Source organism: Centroberyx gerrardi, chromosome 13 (genome assembly GCF_048128805.1).
Source record: "Centroberyx gerrardi isolate f3 chromosome 13, fCenGer3.hap1.cur.20231027, whole genome shotgun sequence".
Lineage (NCBI taxonomy): Eukaryota > Metazoa > Chordata > Actinopteri > Beryciformes > Berycidae > Centroberyx > Centroberyx gerrardi.
This window is the reverse complement of record NC_136009.1, coordinates 2,693,156-2,711,050: the sequence shown is the minus strand read 5'-3', so window position 1 is coordinate 2,711,050 and position 17,895 is coordinate 2,693,156. Positions and strand designations below refer to the sequence as shown.

General features: G+C 39.4%; 1 protein-coding gene across 1 annotated transcript in view; it reads right to left on the bottom strand.

Moving 5' to 3' along the window:
• Positions 1-17,895, bottom strand: part of LOC139922515 (cadherin-12-like) — a 74,819-nt gene that overhangs the window by 28,389 nt on the left and 28,535 nt on the right. The window contains exon 7 of the mRNA XM_071913046.2: positions 50-303. Within this exon, the coding sequence (XP_071769147.1) occupies positions 50-303 (254 nt within the window). The remainder of the gene's footprint in view (positions 1-49; positions 304-17,895) is intronic.

Genomic DNA, 17,895 nt, shown 5'->3' with positions numbered 1-17,895 from the left:
TTACCATGGCTTCCACTGTAGCTCTAAGGAAAGAATGATGCAGGTTTACCTGACAGCGCTGCTGCTGGCGTCCAGGTCGTGAGCCGTTACCGAGCCGATGATAGTTCCTGGAGGAGTGTCTTCATATACATCCATAGAGTAGGAAGGCTTGGTGAAAACAGGAGGCTCGTCCATGTCCAGGACGTTCACCTTGACCGTGGCCGAGTCCTTGAAGGGCCCCAGGTGGAGGAAACGGGGATCCTGCTGAGCGTTGGATGCCTCCACCTTGAAGGTGTAAGACCTCTTGGTCTCATAGTCCAAAGTCTGGATGTATGGACACAAAAATACAGGAATGGTGTGAGAGGGAGAGATAGATAAAATGTGAGATAGATAGATACATAGTAGGGTAATTACACCTGAAAGCTCTTCACTAAGAAAAAGGATATGATGTCATGTGTGACATGGAGGGCACCACTGTTATCTGCTTAGCAGCTATGTTGGAGCAAAGTTAGCTTAGCATCATGCTTGAAAAGCAGACATAGTTCTGTTGTGTGAACTTTGTGTTCCCATGTATGATTTCTTGAGTCAGGGGGATGTTGATTGAAAGATATATCACAATACTTTTCCACCTTTTAAATGAAGAGCTCAACTGTGACACTGGCAATGGCTACTCTGATGCCAAGTAGTGGCTAGTTAGCTATCAGCTACTAGCATGCTAGTTAGCTAGTATCGCTCAGGTAACTTAAAAATATCTATCAAATCATTATGCACAGAAAGGTATCATCTGCATGACTACTGCAAGCCATGCTGCATATCTTCTTTGCTTATTTTTGTACTCTGCTAGAGCAGTATTGTATAAATTTGGATGATGTGACACTGCCACAATTAGACACTGATAGCTACCGTTTGTATTTGTACTCTGTCGAAGCCCCACTTCCTGATTTAGGCTAATTTGATGGTTGTACCTTTACATAAAAATCTTGCCTAGTACTGATTTAAGTAATCGCAGTGTGATTTTTTTTTGCATGTCGTGCAGCCGTAATAGATAGATAGATAGATAGATAGATAGATAGATAAAAAGTGCAACCATGACCGATTCTTGATATTCTAATTCATAACCCAAGAGGAAGGCTAGATTTCAAAGACCAGAATATTTGGTTATTGATGTTCAATCACTCTGATGAATGCAATAGTCACTAATTGATTTGGACATAGAGGAGGGTCAATCTCGATTCTTCACTGTGCCTATCTAGTTGGGAATGCACAGCACAGCGACGCAGGAGACAGCCACTTTGATATGGTAATGTAGCCGCAAACTGCACCAAGACACATTCATATACATATCAAACTCAGTTTGTCTCATGCTGCTGAAGCCAATTCACATTCCTGAGCTTGACTGCAGCTCTGTACTGTATATCACTCATAAGACTGCATGGATGTTTTGGCTTTTATAGGGCTTTTATCAACTTTAAGAGGGCTAAATTTTCGGGATCAAGCTTTATGGACTCGCATCAACACAACTGGCTATCGTGTTGCTGTGAATACCACCAAGGAGGCTTTTAAAGTTGAAAGAAACAAGTCTCTTTCTCTCTCTCTCTGTCCCTCTCTCTCTCTATCTCTCTCTCTCTATCTCGCTCTCTCATACACACACACACACACACACACACACACACACACACACACACACACAAAGGGGCTCATATACAAACTCACATGCAAAGAACTGAGATGAGAAGTGCAGTTCTCTTGGGGAGATTGCATCCCTTGTGGAAAATAAGCCCTAAATGATGCTGCTGGGATCAATTCAGTTCTCCATCAACACAAACACCAGGCCCCTTCTCACCTCTCAGAAATACTTCATATCCATCACACACACACACACACACACACACACACACACACACACACACACACCTCTGCCTTCCTCTACCCAGTTCTCATATCCTTGTAATTGCCCTCATCACACACACAAACCCACACGTGTACACACGATCTACACAAACGCATATATAACTCTACTGCCCATCCCCCATTACACACATGCATGCAAGCCTGTGTGTGCATGGAATATGTGTGTGAAAGTGCGTGTGTTTGCGTGTGTGTATGGTGTGTGTGAAGATTATTAGTGTGATGTTTAGGAAATACTGTCTTCCTCTTTATTTCTATTCTACAAGAGTTATGGGGCATCCTGGTGACATCATGGACTTGAATCAGACTCATGCCATCTCCTCTCTCATCTTTCCTGTGTCGCTTTATTGCATATTGTTCAATAAAACGTTGAAAATAATCTTGGAGAAAGGATGAGGCATTTTCTTTTCCAATTAGTGTTAAATCTATGTTGCCTTTTTAATGGACTCTATACAGTGGAGAGTGACAGGAAACGTGGGCTTCACTTAGTCTCTATTATAGTAACCATGGAGGCCAGTAGTGGCTGGAGGGAAACAATGAGTTTTGTAGTAACAAAGAACTAAAGGATAATTCCGGCTATTTTCAACCTGGGCCTTCTTTTTGTTATCATGACAATTTATTGTGTTCAAATTTTGATTCCCATCCAAACCATGGATTTTTTTGGTCATTGGTGAACCAAACCTGTGTATATATGAAGTCAGATTCTGCCTGCTTATATCACAGTTAATGTTTGAGCTCTAGATCTATTTATTACCAGTGTAATTAGGGGCTTTATCTCTTCCAGACATGTCCCCATTAACTAGATTCTCATTGTCCTGTCTCCATTTGCTATGTTTAGTTTAGCAGGGTCTATTATCTTGGCTTGACATGGTTCTCCATTCATTAGCCAGCTAGCCAAAGAATGCCCCAAAGTGAGCTCAAAGGCCTCACACTCTTTGACACAGAGGTCAAATACTTGCTCTATGCAGATGATCTTGCTCTGTTATCTCCAACCAGAAATGGTCTTCAACATCATCTGACCATTCTAGAAAAATATCGTCAGAACTGAGCCATAGATGTCAATTTAAAGAAAACCATAGTTATGATAATTCAAAAAAAGTCTAGGAATCTGGAAGACAAATTCCTCTTTACTCTAAACAACAACAACTTAATTGAACACACCCAAGACAAATATACCTTCATCTGACCATTTCTGAATTTGGGAGGTTTGACAAGGCAGTAAAAGCACTCACAGAAAAAGCTTACAGGGCAATGTATGCAATAAAAAGGAAGCTATTCAAAATTGACATTCCAATTGGAAACTGGACAAAGATATTTGATCATGTAATATTGCCAATTGCTTTACATGGAAGTGAAGTCTGGAGTCCACTGAATAAGTTAGAGTTTGGCACGTAACAAAAAGCCGGACACGCTACACAGAATTCTGTTGAATAATTATGAATAGAATTAGGACACTATCAATTATTAATAAATATACAAAAAAGAGCCATTGCATCTTGGGACATCTGAACCCAAAAGGTACTCTCCACTTCAAAGCATTACAGGCTCAAAAGCTGAACCATGAAAACAGACCCCTCAGCCGATGGCAAAGCCACAGAACTTGAATGAATAGAACCGTCATTAAAGGATAAGGCTGGTGTTTTTTAATGCATTTCTTACCGTCAACAAATCCTATGAAAATAACAAAATCAGCAATGAATTTGTTTTGCTAACAAGTCTCGTCCGTGTAGCCGATGCCTAATAAAGCCATGTCCCAGTAGCCATAGAACTCCACTATATATAAAAAAACAACTATTAAAAACACGTCACAGAGCCATGTCGTTGCTCTGGCAGCATATTTCATCATTGCGATGCACCAGGCCGGCCGACTTTTTCCTCAAACAACTTAATAAGCCGGCTGTAAACATCACATGTTTTCCATCTCAGGAAAGTAGTTCCGTAGCACCGAAAATAGTCCCCGTCGTAATGAAGAATTTGTTCCCATTTGAATTTGATTTGGTAATAACTACAACAGCCTGACTTTTCATGGTAACAGTTAGCGATTTTTAAAACTGAAACTATGTCTTTGTGAGCTGTATTTCAAGGTTTTTAGCTTACAATTGGAGCCAATGACTTCCGGGTTGAAGGCTATAAAGGGAACGTGGGAAGTCGGAAAGTAATGGGAGTAGAGCAAATGCATTGTTGATTTTGTTATTTTCATAGGATTTGTTGACGATAAGAAATGTATTTAAAAACACCAGCCGTATCCTTTAACATTCAAATCCACATTCCTGGATGGTCGGAGCAGTGGCCATTTTTATATGAACCGTTGGGCTAGCTTCCGTATGAATCAACGGTAAAGCTAACCAACCAAGCACCCATCAGCACTGCTCATCAAAAGACTAGAATAAAGCAAATTATCAATCTGTCAAAAGATCTGTATTTGGAACACTGCAAAAATTTAACAAAAACCCAAAGTAGACTACATTGCTATGAATTGGCTGATTATCTCTACTCCATCAGAGATACGAGGCAGAGGCAAACCCTGACCAAATACAGGCTCAGTGAGCACCAATTGGCTGTAGAAAAAGGACGATAAAAAAAGACATGGCTACCCAGAGAGGAGCGTGTGGTCACTGCAAGGCAGGCTTTGTCTTTCACTGTGAAAAATATTCCTCCCTGCGGGAAACATTACAAGATGAAATTCAGAAAGTATTGCCTGAATTTCTTTATTTAATTAAGAAAAGTAATTTTATCTTTACAGCCCAGATTGACGCAAAATATGTCCTCTCACAAAGCTAGAGGTTCTGAGTAATTGGATCTGATTTTGATACATTTTATCAATTGTCATTCTATATATTTGACTGATTGTCATCCTATATGGCTCATACATATAAACTATTGTCACTCTATATAGTCCATATATATAATCTATTGTCATTCTGTATAAGGGACCTGTTGTAACTTAACATTATTTATGATTTAAAGGCTGTTTTGAATTGTATAATTGTATTATACCTTATCACTTCGGCAATATTGTTTCTTAACTTTCGTGCCAGTAAAGCTCATTGAATTGAATCGAATGTAAGTCAGAAAACAGTGAAACAAAACTGTTACATTATTATTCTACGAATTGCTTGTTACAATGAGTTTGGTAGACTAACTATTGAACCAGAATTCTGAGCAAAGTTTTTCCTTTTTTTTGTTTTATTTTTTTTGTTTTTGTTTGTTGTTTTATTTCATTTTCCTGGAAACCCAGACTGTCTAATCAGAAACAGTAGTAATGAATCCTTTCTGTCAAATACCAAAACACGTTTTTACAAGCACAGATCCTGTACAGAGCCACAGCACGTTCAGTTCTATGCACTGAAGCACAGTGACACGGTTAAATGACTTAATTCCACTGACGTTACTTAAATACGTTAAAGGCACCTACCGTTAAAGTTTGAAAATCCCGTTACCAACTGTGGAATGTTAAGTTTCACTTTTGTTTTCACACCGGGAGACTCTGTGGATTGAGTTCAATGCTGCTGGTCTGCTGTCTGTACATCTCCAAATTAAAGACATGACATGATGCACGTCAGGCGCATTAGAGATTGATTTAGATCCATTTCTATACAGTGAGCAACGTTTGATTTTGTGCCTCTGTATGGGAAACACTGCATCTCACAGTCAAAAACGCCCTCTATAGAGGCCATCTGACGAAGCCCATCATCTCACTAAGCGTTACCTGACTGACTGACTGACTGACTGCCTGACCTGAATTTGCCTTGTGATGCCCTCGGCTGCGCTGTGGGAAAAACACTTCAACCAGATTGTAAAGGCTGAGTACATCCAGACCATGATATGGCTGATGAGCTGGCCAGTGGAGACCATTATTTAAAGGAAAGATCCACCCTATAACACTGTAACACAGTTAAAAAAAAGACAGCTATTGGTGATGTACCTTGCATTTCTGGGCCCATTTTGTAGTTTGGTGGTGTATTTTTCTTATTCCCTTGGATAACTGGCCAAACATCGACAACGTGATGTATCTTGCATCTTTGTGGATCTGTTGTTGTAGTGTGTGAAATACAATGCCCTCTTAAACAGCTGTTTTGTAATGTTTCTCATTGTTCTTTCTCCACTCTCAATTTCTTTCCACTACAAAAACTTTTGCACTATTGCTATCACTCTCTCCACCTGCCGCACAGAGAACCGCCTTCGCTGCAGGTTGTCAAAAGGCATTCTGGGAAACGAAGGAAATCAATAAGGTAAACAAGGCAAGTTGAGGGAAAGTGTGTACAACAAAAAAAGATTATAACATTTCATCACAAAATAACTCCTGGAATGCATTGAACATCAGAAATTGATGATATGTAATAGTGCAAGAGTATCCTGGAGAGAGGGGGGAATTTTCCTTTACAGCCCTGCCCATGTACAACATCTGCAAATTCTAAATTCAAGCAATTAAGGGTATTATGGTATTTTTTTTTTTACATGAGAGGCCTATGTCATTAATGCCTTTATATTTGGCTATATTGATATACAATTAAGCTAATTTTCACATTTTTAGTTGATTATTTTTCCGGAACCTAACTGGTAGGAGATTCTTGTTATAATGCAGATAATACAGGGAAACTGATGGAAAATACAACCTAAAGGCAACATTTAGGAGAATAACAATATTACTGTACACCACTACCTCAGTATAAGAAACACTATGTTTTTTTGTATATGCCATATCCCTTTCATTCTACAAAAGCCAAGAAGTCAGTTGACGGTTGTTTTGAATCTTAACACTAACCTGCAAAGCATTCTGTAAAAAAAAAAAAAAAAAAAAATCCTTCCATGACTTTTCCTCGACCCACAACAAAAAAAAGTGTTGTTTAGGTTTCAAAAATAGTTCTGAGCCCTGTTACATTTTGTTTGCCAAAGAAACTTTACTTGAAGGCAGGATGTCACAATCGACATATTATGCAATTATTTTTCATTTTAAATGGTGTCATTTTCTTCAGTTTTCTTTTCAAATGTGTCCGATGCAAATTTTCTAAAATCTCTTGAAATAATAATGAATAATCATTCTGGTAAAATCCCTTTTACTGTGCACATTTTAAAATTATTGGATTAGTAGTTAAATAATTTACTAGCTTTGAAAGGCTACATTTTATTTGATTTGAATATTTTAATTGAAACCATTGCTCCTTATGAATGGAAGATCACAGAAACGTACTGGGTTCTACAACGACTGCTATCTTATGAAACAAAAATTTGAGTGATTTTCACATTTTTTAACAAAGTTATTCATTTTAATTCCCAAAAACTTGACTCTTTGGAGGTTCATGGTTTCTATCTGGCCATAGTCACATAATATGATATGATATTAATTTTGTTGATATACAATATGTTCAAAATGTATTTTTCCACTGAGATCTTAAGAAAGTAAAACCCAATATTGTTGCTCACACCAGCATTCCTGCTCTGAATTCACAGGTGTTTCACCTGTCTCTTTAATACTCTCTCCTCCATATACTCATATATACTGTAAATCTTAGCAGTATTTCAGTTGCCATAAGCCCAACGATGGCTCAGCAATTGTTCTAAAAAGAAAGGCTTGCCTCTAGGAAAGTGATTGCTTTTTTTGGAACAAAATCCCCCTTTATTGTATCTTAGAAATGAAAACATTTAAAATGCAGTGGTTCATTTCCAAGCATATGGGTGCATAAGGCACACTTTTAGTGATTGCAGTATAAAAACAATTATCTTCCAAATGGGAACACCTACAGTTGTCCATTTGTAAGCCACACTGATCCATTGTGTCCGTCTCCGTTCATTTCAATTCATTGTCAGTGAGAGCTGTCTGTTGTCCGGACAGGGCTAATGACGTGTTCATCTCCGTTAGATTTCCATCCATTTTGATGGACAGCCTCTATCTTTCAAAAAGAGACACCACTCTGAATGTTGTTTGCAAGATGAAAATCACACATCTGCAAACTTCAACTTTTTCCGGAATTAAAGGAATGGTTCACAACAAATTAAATTCAGTCATTATCTACCGACACAGGGATGGATCTAACTCAGCCTTGTCCCAAACTATTAAAGTTAACAGGGCAACCTGATCTCACACAAATACGTGAAATGAACACGACTTTTTAACACCAAATTAAGTGTTGGTGGAACATAACATGTTAAAATTCGTATATGTTTGCATTTATAGAATTGTTGTGGTCGAGTGCTTAAGGTGATGGACTAGAAATCCATTGGGGTTTCCCCACGCAGGTTCGAATCCTGCTGAGAACGACAGACTGTTGCCTGAATTTACCCTAGGGAATCAATAAAGTGCATCTTATCTTATTTGCCTTCAATGTTGGTGACCAGAGTTCAATTCCCAGCTTCTACAAAATAAATTTCTACCATGAGTGGAATCAAAGTTTTTTGTGAAAGTTTTTCTTATTTAACCATGACCAAAGCCTTTCCCTAACCTTAACCAAGTTGTTTTAGTTGCCTAACCATAACCTTAACCCAAACCTTAACGAAAGTTGTTTTACTTGCCTAAACTTAACCGTTAGCCAACCTTTAGCTGAAAATGCTGTGTCTAATTGTTACTTGCCGCAGAATCCAAGTCGTGTTATTGTCACAAAATTCTAATTGTTGTGGAGGAATGTAATTTTCACATAAGTCGTGTCCACAGCACGTAAATCACGTTTCAGAGTTCGTGCTCATTTCACTAGGCTACTTTTTATGACCATTGTTTTTACAGCTACAGTTGCAAGCAGACTCTTCCGCCAGAGCGTTGTAAGAGGCAAGCGTGACCAGGTCAGTGATCAGTGAGGAAAATGTAGGAGATAACAAGGTAAATATTGGACTTTTCCACCCACAGTGCAATTGTTTGCATGACTACAAAACTCTTGGATTATGCTGCACAAGCTGTGTGGAGAAATTTGATTTTATGCTTTTTTTGGAGCTGTAAAAACGATGGCTCTGTTAAGGCTAAAATGGAACTACGGAGGCTTGCTGTGTGTGTTTGGTGGACCAATAACTGCAATGGAGTTTCCATTGACATGTGGGTGAGTAGATAATGACTGCATTTTTCTGTTGGGGTGAACTATTCCTTTAAGACAAAATACTTATATTTCATATTGGCACCTTTTGAATTTTTATGCTTGCCAGAAGGCCCAGCATCTCCATGTGCTAAGTGCCTATAGTATTTTAATATCCTTGTTGAACTGCTTTGTCTGAAGTGCCTGTGCTAGTAACCTTTACAGGCCAGCTGATGGCCCATAAGTTACTGTTCCTGCTGACACTGGAGTTGCATTGGAAGATTGATTCCTCCATTTCACAGTTCTCTAAAATTCAAATTGCTTGTGGAAGCATTTGGCTAAAGCTATTGGAATATTCATTTCAAGTTCCCTGGTTTCCTGATAAAGTAAGTTCTGTCTTTTTACAACATTCGATTGTTTCATTTAGGTTTTGCATATTGTTTGTTGGACTTCTTTGTTGTAAGTAGGCTTAACCTTTGTTGAGGATGTAACATTAGTGTAGCCAGTCTTGCTAAGTGTATGCTAGCAGTGGCATTAGTCGTGAAGTTGTAGTAGTGAGCTATTATTGGTGATTTGATTTGATTTTTCATATATTTCTAGGTGGCTTTTCAAAATTTGAAAATGTAGTGAGGTGACTGTGTACTTTTGTTTGTAAGTAGCCAGCTTGGTTAGTGTCAGCTGTGGACTTCTTTGTCGTAAGCAGGCTTAACCTTGTTGAGCGGGTAACATAGCGTAGCCAGTCTTGCTAAGTGTGAGTGGCATTAGTTGTGAAGTTGCAGTAGTGAGCTCTTATTGGTGATTTTATTTTTCATTGCTATATTTTTAGGTGGCTTTTCAAAACTTGTGGAGTTTTCACAAACCAGTTTTAAAAGTTTACATTTTCAGGGATTTGATGTTGTGTTCATAAGCTTGCCATTTCTTTGCATATAAAGACAGCTACATATACAGCCTATTTTACAGACCGTTTACTTGTGTCTCTCAACTATAATCTTTCATTGTGTCCAGCTGCTTATTCCCCTGAACTCATTACAGTGACCAAATCCTCTTACACTGGGGGAGGTCATCACCAGAACCGGCCTCACATACAGTAGAACTGAGACACCAGACTGGTGGAGAGAGAAAAAGAGGCAGACAGGAGAGAGGGTAAGAGAGAGAGAGAGTGAAAGGCAGGTGCATTTGTGGCAGTGACATATTGACCTAATGAATGATCTGTTTATTAGAATGTGATCTCAGCTCTCTGACTCTCAGCTGCCTTTATCTCTTCTATGGAGAATACAGTAACATTTGCATAGTTATAACACAGTAACATAGCTTATACGTACATATTACATAGGCTACATACTGTACATAGAAGCACTGCTGATACAAGTGTGCTTTGTTATAAAATGCTGTATTTCTAATTCACATTACCGAAAGTTTAAGGGAGTTTTTATTTCATAACACTCAATCACAAGTCAATTCACATGTACTCTGGGAGGTGACTAAATGTCACATAAGGGGAGCTTGCACTTCTTTTTCTTCACATCTGAATAGAACCCGCAGAGAGACTCTTGAAAATATTGTAAAGCAAATATCCTCCCTTGAAGCCAAACAAAAAACAGATTTTACCGAGGTCAGGCAAAAACTTTTGACCTCTGCTAGGTCAGACTACAGGTGTCTTACTACTGCACATGCAGAGTTTCTTCATTTAAAATATTACGAAAACTCAGAAAGACCTAGCAGACTTCTGGCATTAAGATTAAAACAATCTGAGCATTTGGCTTCCATAAACTGTTAAAAATGATATTGGCGAATTATGTACACTTCCTTCTGATATTAATCGTGCCTTTACTCTTTATTACTCTAAATTATATACCTCAGAAGCTCCAGAAAACTGCCATGAAATGGTGTCGTTCTTTAATCTGCCCACTCTCTCTGTGATACAGTCCTCTCGTTTAGAAGCCCCCATCACATTAAAAGAACTTGAAGATGCTCTTGCTTCAGTGCCAAAATGTAAATATCCCGGTCTGGATGGAATCCCCCCCGAATTACTTTCTGTACTGTGGCATATGGTTGGGCCTGTCCTCCTTGACTCTATCAACTACTCACTCAAGGTTGGCTCCTTTCATAGAGACCAAAAAACTGCACTTATCTCACTTCTCTTAAAACAAGGCAAGGACCCAGTTGAGTGTTCTAGTTACCGCCCCTTATCAATTTTAAATTGTGATCTTAAATTGTATGCTAAGGTGCTTTCAAGGAGGTTGGATTCCTGTGTCACTTCTTTGCTACACCCCGACCAGACTGGCTTTGTGAAGGGTCGGATGGCCTCTGACAATATTCGTCGTCTGCTACATATTATTGAGGCTGCTTCTGATCAATATCCTTGGGCAATCCTGTCCTTAGACGCAGAGAAGGCCTTTGATCGTGTGGAGTGGAGTTATCTATGGGCAGTATTGAAGCGCTTTGGTTTTGGACCTTCTTTTGTACATATGGTCCACACTCTTTATGCCACCCCAACTGCTCGTGTTCAAACGGGTCACCCTGGTTCATCTGATTTTACCTTAATGAGAGGTACTAGGCAGGGCTGCCCACTCTCCCCTGCTTTATTTGCTCTTTCACTGGAACCATTAGCTCAGGCGGTGAGGGAAAACCAAGCTATATCTCCTATCACAATTAAAAGGACATCTCACCATATCTCTCTGTATGCAGATGACATTTTATTGTATCTTGCGGATGTAGCTAATTCTCTACCTCACGTTTTGAATTTGTGCCATATGTTTGGCTCTTTTTCTGGTTATAAAATAAATTGGTCCAAATCGATTCTCATGCCACTTTACTCTACAGACCTAAACCTCAATCTGCCTCACCTTCCAGTGACTTTACAGTATCATGGCTTCACATACTTAGGTATCCATATTAGACCTACGATCTCCCAGTTAGTCAAAGACAATTTCAGCTCAGCTCTTTATAGAGTTAAGAAAGACTTTAATACTTGGTCTTCATTACATTCTGGTCTTTATGGCCGTGTCTCTGCTATAAAAATGAACATCCTTCCAAGAATTACTTTTTTATTTTCCATGCTTCCTGTCTCTCCACCAACTAACTTTCTTAAAGAACTTGAGGTGTTACATAGAGACTTCATTTGGATGGGGAAACATCCCAGGATCAGCTTCTCTACCCTATCTCGTCCAAAAGCACTTGGCGGTCTCGCATTACCGAACTTTAAACATTATTACTGGGCTTTTCAATTAAGAGCCATAAAAATCTGGTTGGACACTTCTTCAGAGGTACCCTGGCGTGCAATAGAAAATGCTTTATCACATCCAATTAGAATTCAGAACCTGCCATTCTCTTCTGTCAAGCACAAAACTGCTAAATCACACATGGGTTCTATCATTTCAAACACATTATCTATCTGGCGTTGTATTGAAAAACATCTATCTATCAATTGCAAATTCCATGTATCATCTCCTATTTGGCACAATAATGCACTACTATCCGGGTCGATGCCCTTCATTTTTCCTCAGTGGTCCAAACAGGGCATTTATGTGCAAGGTGATATTTTTAATCACCAAGGCCTCCATTCCTTCCAAGATCTGAAGGACACATACTCCATTCCAGGCTCATCATGTTTTTTTTTTTACCTTAAACTCCACACAGCACTAAAAACATATGGGGTACCATGGGATGCTTTTCCATGTCGCCACCCCATGGTAACAATGCTCTCCGCCAAGTCCAGACTAGTAGCACTGACCTGTTCTGACTATCTGGCTCATCAGCTAATTCATTTTAAGGTCATACATACATTTTATTTCACCCCTGAGTGCAGATTTAGATTGAAAATAATGATAATGATATATGTTCTAAGTGCCCCGACTATGTGAGAGGGGGGTTATTTTCACATGTTCTGGCGTTGCTCTATGATTAAATCTTTCTGGGAATACATTAATACAGTTGTTGGTAGCATTATTGGTAAACCTCTTCCCTTCTGCCCTGCTCTCTATCTCTTGGGGTTCAATCCAAATGTGTCTATCTCCTTTCAGGAGAAGCGAGTACTAATGGCAGTTTCAACTGCAGCTAAGAAAACCATCATTAAGAACTGGTTTGAACCCGCTATTATCATGAGGAGAACCTAGTTAACTTTTTTTCTAGATATTTGTGTACTTGAGAGGTCCACTGCCAGAATCAGTGGTGCAAATGTTGATACCCTTATTAACTGGTCCAAGGCTATCGAGATTATTCAAAGAATTAACCAGGTTTAGCCTAGTTGGCCCTTTCTTGATCTTCATTCTTTCATATTCCTTATTGTCCAGTATTACAGGCCTTGTTTGATGTTTGTATGTTTGTATGTCATTTCTGCTGGGTTGTGGTGTTTGTGTAGATGTGTATTTATGTATTGTGTGTATGTGTATGTGTGTGTATATCTATATGTATCTATATTTGTGTTGTATTTGTTTGCAGTATCCCCATGTGCCTATGTAGTGTACACATTTTTTCTTACCTATTCTGAGTTTAATAAACAATAGATCACAAAATGCTGTATCACTGTATAGGAGGAGTCCATGTAAACTGATAGACAAAGAACTCAGAAGTATGTTCTCCTGTCATGTGATATCATCTAAATACATTTGCATATGAAAAGAGGATTATGGGAGTTTTGTGAAGATGTGAAGATTTGTATTTAAACTATTTTTGTATTATTTTTTTTTTACTATAATACAACTTTACTTCCTGTTATTTATTAGATACTTATCAATAAAGAACAGACACAATTTTCATCCAGCTATAGAGCAGTGAAGTGTCTCACTGACAGAGTATTTTGCCTCTTTAAGACCACGGCACCATGATAAAAAGAGAGCAGTGGAGGAAGGAGGGGGGGACTAAAACTTCTCCTTGATCAATAAAATCTACTCTGCTTTTTACTTAGCTAACACCTAGACTTCTGAGGTTATGTAAGGGAAAAGGCCGAGGGAGGAGAGCTTGACTGGCAGTGAGGGAACCAGGGAGGATTTAGTTGATTGGCATCTTGCCATGGACAGTAGGGAGGAGCAGGGAGAGAAGTGGAGAAGGAAGGTGTGGAGAGAGGGGAAATGTTGGCGAGAGAGAACGAAAGAGAGATTTAAAGCAGTGAGCAGATAAGATGAAGGGCAGTGATGAGAGGTATGGTGAGAGAGAATATAGGAGGAAAAGACTGGGGAGGAAGACTGAGGGAGTGAAAGAGAGAAAATGGGGATTGTTTTTTTGATCACAAAGTAAAATAAAACATAGGATCCAGTAATACTGCAGCAAGCTACAATATGCAACCTTTTCACATTAAAATAACATGCCTAAATCCCCCTGTTTGCCTGAAATGGGCATTTCAATGATATTGGAGACATTTTGGAGCATATACCATTTGCTGTCTGCCCATCAAGGTGAGGCTAGCGGCTATAGAGCAGGGAATTCATAGCAACAACAACAATGGAGAAGGCAGTAAGAAAAGAAAGAACAGCAAAGCTAAACATTCAAAAACACTGCGAACATCGGTGTTGGTTTTTTTGATTGCAGATTGGCTGTGTTTGCCATCTGCTTCTTGGATGCCGGCTACCTCCGCCTCAGGCTAGAAGCAGTTTCAGAGTAGACAGCTAATCAAGATGAGTGACAAGTGTTGGGGGAGGAGGGCAGGACTTCTTGTCTTAAGGAGAAAAGTTGCATATTGCAGCTTGCTGTCTGGACACTGAGGGGAGAGATGGGACATCTGGTTGTTTTAAGATGAGACAGAGGAGAAACAGGGAAAAGGGCACATATTTTTCATGCCTTTCAAGTAAGCTATTTGGATTTCACCTTTAGCTTGATCATTTTTCAAAATGTGTGTGGATGTAATGTAGATAAGAAAAACTTTATACCACCTGCCTATACCATTTTTCAAATTGCACATACCATTATCTCTGACTGTGCCCAACCCTTGCATTTTGTGTTCAAGGTACGACCCTCTGGCCATCGGCTCGCTCAACAATGAGGAAGTAGTACATTTTTGAGCGAGCCGTTCATTCGGGTTCTCAAGTTTCAGTACGTACGGAACCCGTATACTGAATACTCGAACTCAACTCGACATGGAAGTAGTATCGAACGCTCAAGATGCTGCTTGTCTCGGACACTCGAAAACCTGAATGAACAACTTGCTCAACAATGTACTACTTCCTCAAAGAGTGGGTTTGAAAGTGTGATGTCTTTGTTAAGGTACATGGCGATCATTCAATCGTTCAATGAGCTTTGATGGAAACTCGAAGTGTGAGGAACCGGTACGTACCACAACAGACTCGGTTTGTTTCGAGCTCGAGAACGATTCGTTCAAAATGATTGGTTCGTTCTTTTTGGCCCAGCACTAGAGGACTCCTTTATCCTACTGCCTTAGAGCTCCTAAATGTTGGTAGAGGACTTTATCCTGCTGCCTTAGACCTCCTAAATGTTGTTAGGAAGGGCATTATTGTTCGTCCATCATGATGTCATGATGTTGATGACAATGATGATGATGATTTGTCTTATGCTGCTTGCCTGAAACTCTGCATTTACACCTTGCATTGGTGACTGACTGTTGTACCTGTTGAAATCTGTACATGCGCTTTCATCTATAAATTACAAGTTCCTTAAGGGTTCCAGTGCACATGAAAAAGCTTCAGGTTCCCATGATGTAACCTTCCTGAATTATTTCTCATTGGTCAGAACATTTCCTATTCAACAGTAAGTCTATGCTATGTCTATGCCATTTGAGATGCCTGAAAAAGGCAAATACGTCAAGAGGTGGGGGCTCGTCAGTGGAGAAAGCAGCTCATGTTCAGAGGATCCCTGGTTCAAATCCTGCTGATTCAAATCCTGAGAGCAGCGATGAAAAAAAAGGACTAGTGTCTTCTCTGTCTGCTATAAAGTAACACCACCAACCCAGTAACTCTCCCCTCTGATACAACAGTTGCAAAACTAAATATCTGTAGCTCTGTCTTTGTACGTATCTAAGCAAAATGACAATGACTAACAGTCACAGCCAAATAAACATAATTAAAGTGTGTTCCTCCATGCTATTTCCAGTTTTCACAAAACTATCACTATGAAACTTTCACTGCACTAAACTGAATTAAATGTAGACTAGGAAACTTAAAAACGTATCTAATTCTTAAAAATATTTTTTGTATTTTGTATCAACATTGTTGCGAATGGTGTCAACTTTGCTACATCTGCCTCAACATTTGACGGATTTGCATATGCATATTCAAGATTGGGTTTCTGGAGAGTTCAACAAGTTTCATAGTGATAGTTTAAACCCAACTGGAGTTTTACGTCATTATGCAATTATCATGTCATAGGCCACGCCCACTTTGACCAATCACAACCAAACTTCATGTTATGGCTTTTATCTATCTATCTATCTATCTATCTATCTATCTATCTATCTTTGACTGTACAGTGCCTCCATGTACTCCACAAAAACAGTCTACATGCTTTGGTATCTACAGGATTTGTAGAGAAATTTGACCAATCGTTTTGTAACGATGAAACGACTGATGCAAATTTATCTTTGAAAGCTTGACAACTGCCTCTCTGTTCTGATCCAACTGTCCGGGACACAATGTTGCCATTGGAAGACATGATTTTCTGGCTTATCTCATTTCTAAAATAAGAGACGTAGCTGGCAAAGTTTCCTGCTCAGAAAGTAGCTGTCGTGTCCGTTCTGATTTAGAGGACATGCTGAAATGAAAGCCTCCATGGCTGTCTGATGTTAAACTGCTTGATGTGATGTGACATGTGTGTGTGCTGTGTGTGTTTCTGGGTGTGTGTGTGTGTGTGTGTGTGTGTGTGTGTGTGTGAGATACGAGGCAGTATCCTTCTAGACAGAGCCTTTAATGGCGTTTAAGTTTCTCAAGCCCTCAAATGACTCTCTCTCTCTTCTTGGACAGGCTCTAGATACGCTTTCCTGTTAAAAGCTTTGGGACGAGCTGAGATCAGGCTGTCTTGGTGAAACTGGATGCTGTGATCCACCAGGGAGGAGGTGTGATGTGTTTGGGTTTACACTTTGGGGAAGAGAAATGTAAGTCTTACTTGTTTTCCACTGGGGCTGAATTGGATATCGTCCCCAAACCAAGCTCTGCCTCTGAAATCGCTTCGAATCCAAAATTCACTTCTACTCCTCTCTTTATTTCCTCTTTCTCTCCCTCTGCCCCTGTCCTCTCTTTCTCTCTTCCTCTCCTTCGTTCTCTCCCTGTCCTCTTCTCTGTTTCATCTCTTTCCCTTTACACCTCCATCTTTTCCCTTTCTCTTTCTTTTCTCTCCCTCCCCATTAAATAGCATAAATCTTCCATCATCAGGAGGATCTTTATCAAACGGCTGACACTGCAGAATGAAGAGTGTTGTCTGTCTTGCATGCATGCGCGCACGTGTGTGTGTGTGTGTGTGTAGAGCATTAGCTTGTCAAATAGCTGCCATGGGTTCAGTGGAAGGAAGATGGGGAGAATGATTGGGATCACAGCCAGATCAGCACATCCCTACTCTGTAACACACCAACACTAGATTATGGATTGCACATTACCAGCACAATGTTAGTGTTTGCTCTCGGCAAAATCTGCCTTTGGCACAGTTTTTTAACCTTTATTTTTCACTATGGTATTTTTAACTATGGTATTTTTCTTTTCTTTTTTTTGACTTGTCATGTGGCTGGCCAATATTGCCCTTTTATTAAAAATTGGATCTGGTTCAGTCAGTGTTGTCCACCTCTGATATGATGCATATGATGCAGTTTGTTTGATTAGATATTATTTATTGTAGAATTTATCAATATTGTTCTCTGTATTGGTCTACAAAAAGCCATGTTGGTCGAACTGTAACAGTAAAATTAGCCAACCGGAGTTATAAGCCATTATGCAATTATCATGTCATTGGCCATGCTCACAACCAAACTTCATATTATGGCGTTAACTTGGCCCTACTGCATAGGTACCAAATATCACTCCACCCAATGCTGAGATCTCAATTTTTGGCCTTTGTGGTGCCCCCTATGGGTTGA